This window comes from Hippocampus comes, unplaced genomic scaffold (assembly GCF_001891065.2).
Source record: "Hippocampus comes isolate QL1 unplaced genomic scaffold, H_comes_QL1_v1.1 scaffold174, whole genome shotgun sequence".
Lineage (NCBI taxonomy): Eukaryota > Metazoa > Chordata > Actinopteri > Syngnathiformes > Syngnathidae > Hippocampus > Hippocampus comes.
This window is the reverse complement of record NW_017805983.1, coordinates 4,142,611-4,149,039: the sequence shown is the minus strand read 5'-3', so window position 1 is coordinate 4,149,039 and position 6,429 is coordinate 4,142,611. Positions and strand designations below refer to the sequence as shown.

At 41.9% G+C, this 6,429-nt stretch overlaps 1 protein-coding gene across 3 annotated transcripts; it reads right to left on the bottom strand.

The window, feature by feature from the left end:
* Positions 1-1,090: 1,090 nt before the first annotated feature.
* tnni1a (troponin I type 1a (skeletal, slow)) lies at positions 1,091-5,533 on the bottom strand. 3 transcript variants are annotated; one of them, XM_019890616.1, is made up of 8 exons: positions 5,424-5,533; positions 3,897-3,928; positions 3,159-3,165; positions 3,016-3,057; positions 2,794-2,925; positions 1,937-2,026; positions 1,668-1,844; positions 1,091-1,282 (listed from the first exon to the last, which is right to left on the bottom strand). In XM_019890616.1, exons 2-8 carry the CDS (start codon positions 3,908-3,910, stop codon positions 1,181-1,183), a joined length of 564 nt encoding a protein of 187 aa, XP_019746175.1. In that variant the 5' UTR covers positions 3,911-3,928; positions 5,424-5,533; the 3' UTR covers positions 1,091-1,180. The 3 variants fall into 3 exon arrangements, with proteins under 3 accessions (XP_019746175.1, XP_019746174.1, XP_019746176.1); XM_019890615.1 differs by having other exon boundaries at positions 1,091-1,285; positions 5,424-5,532; XM_019890617.1 differs by lacking the exon at positions 3,159-3,165 and having other exon boundaries at positions 1,091-1,285; positions 3,016-3,061; positions 3,896-3,928; positions 5,424-5,451.
* Positions 5,534-6,429: the final 896 nt, after the last annotated feature.

The following is a 6,429-nucleotide window of genomic DNA, read 5'->3' as shown; positions in this document are numbered from 1 at the left end:
ACAGCACAGGCAAAGAAAACCATTCCGACGCTCTCAAAGTTGCATTGAGGACGCATCATTTTTTCAGCATGAAAGGATTTAAATTTGTATTTGTTTAGAATGTTGGACAGACAGCTGTGCAAGTTAAACATACAGAAACAAGTACATAGTGTCTCATGAATAGTTTTATTGTATGCTATTATGTCGAGTATCGTGGATAGTGGGATTTTTAGCGGAAATCCAACATTACAAGGCGTATCATGCCCAGCACTTCTAGTGTGTCTTGTTGATTTTTTTTTTTAATATATATTACTTGACAAATCCTTCTTCCATACTAAAGACCAAAACCAAAACAAAGCATCCCACCGCAAATAATAAAAACAAACGTTAAAATATTCGTACACCCGCTCTAAAAACTAATGGAATCGAATTGAATTTGAAAGAGAAAAGTTAAGTGTCTATTGTATATAAACTATTGTAAATTTGTGTGCCAAATGCAACTTGAGACCCCACCATTTTAAACCATTAAGGCCGTCTGAATACTGTCCACTTGGGGCTGTTATTTGGAGGTAACACAAAACATCACAAAGAAACCTGATTGATTTTATTAGGATGCAAGTTTTCTTAATGTCTATCACGACTCCAAAGTTTTCAAATATGAGGATGAAAGTAGTCATAAAGCCTATAGACCATAGTGTCAAACTCAAGGCCCGGGGGCCAGATCCGGCCCACTACGTCATTTTATGTGGCCCGCGAAAGCAAATCATGCGTGTCAAACATCGATGATCATTGCTCAAATCTGGACAGAAATGTCCAATTGTCACGTGTAATAAATAACGTTGAGACTTTGTAATACATTTTTTGACCCTGTTTACACTCACTTGGACAATAATTGCACAAACATCAAAAAGACAGTTGACTGATTTCAAAACTAGTAATCCATCAATCTAATTTTTTTTGTGTACAAGTAATAATACGATGTATTCAGTTTCACTGTCGTAGTGACCCTCCGAGGGAAGACGTAACTCCAAAGAGGGAAGTGACAAAAATGAGTTTGACACCCCTGCTATAGACAGTCATGTCACGAGGTTAAAGCAAATCCAGCTGTGCGGTTTTGGACATTGTCTTGTGTGAAGTGAAGAAGCTGAGCTGCATTGTGAGAAAGCCACCACGGGCCGCGGGAGGAGCCTGTGTTGCGGGTTCACTGAGCTGAACCCTTGGCAGCGTCAAACATCTTCTTTCTTCCCTCCATGCCTGACATGGCCTCCACATTTTTCCTCCAGTCACTGTCCTCCACTGGCCTCTTCTGTGGTAAAGAAAAGTGATACATTTCTTTTTGACTGTATGCCTTATAATAACAACTTAATAGGGTTTACAGGGCTGGAGTTTACAGTACATGCTTTGGCTGAGCGCGCGCACACACACACACACACACACACACACACACACACACACACACACACACACACACACACGCACTGAACAGCAAGCACAATTGTACACAAAGGCTTCCCTTCTGTGTACAATGGCATCATTGTCTTGGATTTGGTTCCTCCCCTTATACACAAAGCCAGAGCAACACAGCGATTCACAACTCTGCATCCTGATTACACTTTTGTCACACACATCCACACACTTTTTATTCAGCACGTAGGACCTTTGTTTTGCACCGCGCAGTACACACACACCTTTTCCGTGTCCTCTTTCTTGACAGACTTGAGGTTGGCTCGGAGGTCCATCGAAACTTTGTGCTTCGAGCCCAGCAGCGAGCGCAGGATTGCGTCAGCAGACACGCGAACGCGCCGTAGGGTGGGTCTCTTGAATTTCCCCCTCAGGTCCAACACTTTGATGCCCAAGTCTTGAATCTGGAGCAGGGAGGGAGATACTTCATGTCCGAAATGGGAACAAACATTTTATTATTTGAAGCAAATGGCCGTGTATGGAGCAGGTGATGTACCTCTCGTGTGTTGAGCATCACTTTGGCCTCGATATCATATCGCTCCTCATCTACCTCGTCAATTTTGGCATGGAGCTGTCTGCACAGATCCTACATGTCGAAGACACACACACACACACACACACACACACACACACAAGATAAGTAAATCATATTTAGGATGCTTAAAAGTTGCCTGTAGGAAAATAATCGTCATTGTTCTCATTTTGAATGACTGAGGAGTCATTTGTGTTCTGCAGGTCCAAGCCAGGGGCGAAGCTACACGGTGAGCAGGGTTGGCCAAGGACACCCCTTGTCAGTCTGTGGCCACCCTCATACCTCGTGGAAAATTTGGATGTGTGATTTTTCTGCCATTTTCCCATAGATACAGTGTTGTAAGACTCCTTGATACTCTGCCACAAGTTTTTAATTCACTAACTGTATATTTAAAGACTGAATGCGAACTCTTAAATAATCTGTTTTATGTGTAAAAAATAAACCACAATTTTCACAGTCAATGGCAATTGAAATCATTACTTTCACACCAAAGCAAGCCAACAAGAAGGTCAAAAAGTCATCATCATACCATCGGCAGTCGTGGTTTCATGAAATAAAATGCGCACACATATACCAATCTTAGACCCAGAAGCAAGCAGGAACAAACATAAGTAAAATGCAATGTTTAGAATGAATGAAGAAAATGCCATTTTCTAATAAATTAAGCCCAGCAAAATGTTGCTTTAAACTTTTGTTCCTGCATTACTATTAGTGTAATGGGCATTGCTCTGGACGTGTGAATATTATTTAATGAAACCCACTCACTTAGGTGGATTCACCCTCTCCACCCCACCGGAAAATTTCAGACATTGTCCAAGCACCTGTAACTGGGCCACGCTCATGTGGCTGATGTTGAGGGATGGAGCTCTTTCAGCCAGGTATCTATGTTTCTCCCGCTCTTTATCAAGAATCTCTTGCTCGAGTTCCTCCTTGGCCTTGGCCACCATCAGACTCTGGAAAAGACAAAAAGATATAACACAGTGACTGCAGAACATATCTGCTGCCCACCTGTGGCCAAAACAGTGTTTCGTAGTTCCTCTCACCTTGAGCATTAGCTTCCGTGAAGCTGAAATCTTTGGTTTTCTCTGGATGAGGAAAATGACATCATGTAACTGCTGAAGTAGTCTTGTTGATTAAGTTGAGAGTTGTACTTTCGGAATTGGTGTTCCTGTAAGTCAGCTCTTACCTCTGGCCTGTAAGAGACACACGCAGGCAAGAGGAGAAACCATTTGATATCAAGACTTTTGAAGCTGTGAAATGTTTCATTTGTTTTTGTTGTTATTCATACCTTGGCCAAATGTTGAGTTAGTGAGTTGCAGTGGACCGGTAAAAAATTGAAAACGTTTTTTCAATGCGCCAATGTGCAAATCCTCGCTGCCGAACTCACTGTATTTGGGGGTCCACTGCACAAGTAATGTATGACGCGAGATTTTCGAAAACGTCTTCGACATATTAAAAAAAAAATAGAGGTAAACAAAATTCTGATATTCACGATTATTGTGGTAATTTTTCACAATTACTTGCTGCTGTAAATTGAGAATCTCTCCATAGTGAGACAAATAAAAGTTTTCTTATCGTATCTTATTTTATAGTACAGTTGCATCCAAACATTGAAATGTGTTATTGATTATAATGCTGCACATTATGCGAGACATTACATTTTAGTAGGGTGCAAAAGTTATAAAATCAGGAATATGAAAAAAAACCCAAACATACTAATGACAAGTATTTGCACCTTGTGGAGAACTTCACAGAAAATTTACCCTAAGCGGGTATTAATCATTTTGGGTTTAGCTGTGTGTGTGTGTGTGTGTGTGTGTGTGTGTGTGTGTGTGTGTGTGTGTGTGTGTGTGTGTGTGTGTGTGTGTGTGTGTGTGTGTGTGAGTGACTGAATAATCTATTATAAGAACACATCATCACTCACAAATGCTCCGGCATCCTGGTGATGGAATCCCCCTGGAGGAGAGATGAAAGAGATTGGACGTTTCACTTTAGCAGTCACTGGCAGTTGTTGTGCCACATCATTTTTCCAATGCACCTCGAGCAGCGCTCGCTCAAAATGCATCCGTCAGCAGGCCAATTACGCCGAATTTCACCACCTTGCTCATTAACATTCTCGACGGGCAGTCCAGAATGTCAACAGTGAACTTGTTTCTTGCCATGAGAATCAATAAATATATTTTCACAGAATACAATAGAGTACATGAATATCTAGTTATCACGTGTATGTGTACGGACTAATGTAATTTGATAATTTTACTTAGATGATAATACTGAACACTGCCAGAGAGGCTTAAATAATGCTCTTTAAAGAGAAACCGTTCCGAAAACACCAACCTTAACGAAACAATCTTGCTGTTTCATTGTGTACAGACTACTTTGGTCAAACTCAGCCAGTTAGTTTTTGATAACGGGATAAAATGCTTGTTTGTAAAATTTCTGTAAAAGGTTTGGGTAAATAAATGCTCCGTCACCAAATGGATTCGCAGTATCACTCTTTATATATGCACAAGAAAATATTTGGGTAATTTAGTTTGTGGTTTATCGTGGTGCATTTAAGGGACACCACTGCAAGCCACAAGCACAAAAAGAAAAACAGAATCCTCCAGACACTGACTTGCGGTCTTGGATCTCGTCACATTCTAAGTGTGAGTACACACGTGTTTGTGCAAACTTGAGCGCACTTGTTACTTGTTTTGACCTGATCTTCAATCCAACCTCTCTCACCCCGGACTGGTCTTTGACACTTAGATGACTTGGTCTCACGTTATTTCACCCCTTCTCCATCCCTCACACTCCACCGAGGGTCACATCGCCGATGCGCACCGCAGCCCGACGCACATGCAAGGACTGCTCCAGTGGATTAGGAAGATTCCAAACAGATAGCTGTGCCTCGTCCAGTTCTGCCCCCTGTCCCTGTCTTTCTCCATGGGATTATCTTGCCAGAGGAATCTGGATGGCCTGTCTCCCCAAATAGACGTGGGGGACATCTGATAGACAGCTGTGGAGGCCGCTTGGGCTTGTCCAGGGATTTACCGACAATAACTCATAAGATGCTTGGAAACCTTTGTGGTGAAGCCAACTTTGCAATGCAGTACAAAGAAAATAATAATAATCCGCCCCAAAATTCAGTGCACGGACAGATCATGTCAGTCTGCAGATTTTGCTCAGCAAATTGTTTGTCAAACATATAATTGATCAAATATATTCATGTAGAGTGACAGATTTACTTGATTGACACAACTAATAATATTGTGACGGCATAGCTTGTTGGTAAATGTTAAATGGATTTAGAATATCTGGTTGACATCTCGGTCGGTAACAATGGAAAACATTGCATGCAACTTTATCGATATTATTGGTAGCAGTCGTAGTAGTAAAAAACAACTTAGTGGTACTGCTACACAATCTCGTTATTGTATACGGATCACATCGTGTACATGGAACTTACCAGTGACAGAAGAGGCAAAGAAGATGTGATCACTAAACGATGGACACAATCAGAGATGCGAAGAGCAATTTGGGTTCCCCTCTATTTAACAGCACCTCCCATCATCTCATCCTCTCTCGTTCTCTTTTGTTAGTGGAGGCTATTATTAGTCACCCCTATTTTTCTCACTGCCTAATCTTCATCGAACCCCCCGCCCCCCGCCTCCCACCCTCCCCGCTTCCCCTCAGGCCCGCACTTTTCTCAGGGTTAAGATCTGGTTCTGACATCCCACAGTCATGCTGCCAGCTCATGATTTTTACTGATGAGATTGTTAAAAAGGGACTTCAAACTTTGTGGAGAAGGTTTGGCCGAAAATGTGAGGTGGGTCCTCATTGCGACTGTCCCTCACACACCAGCCGAACCAATTGGGCCTTTTATTTTATGGAGCGTTGCGTTCCGATGGTCTAAAACCGCATTTCTCAAAGTGAGAAAGAATTCTCATATATTGCTGTAAGAGGTGCCAAATGCTAGGCTAACTTTGTAGTAAACAGTCAACTCACTGTCACTGGTGATCAGATGCCATCAGACACTGTGGCGTTTTCACCGCACTGACAGAAAATATGAAAATGGCGCGGAGAAATCAATGTACGGTATTCAGGTTAGGTACGCTTAGCGCATGGCAATGCAGGACTGCCGTCGGTGGCTTCAATTCTCAATTACGGACTAACAACGTCGCTTACTCGTCTACAGAGAGAAAAAAAAAAACATTGTCACAAAAAGTTCATGCCACAAAAACACAGATTCAACCGCTTATCCTTTACCTTCACAAAAGTAAAAATGTCAAACAAAATGGAGGAGACCACAACATTCAACAATCTCTTGCAAACAACGGGTTGGGTGAACTCTTTCATTATTCAGAGCACATTACAGGAAGGTTGGATTGGAAGCATACCATTTTAGCCTGGTTTTGAACACGCTTATTTTTGCGCTCTCGTATCAAACTCGTGGCTTCCACTTTCTGAGAACC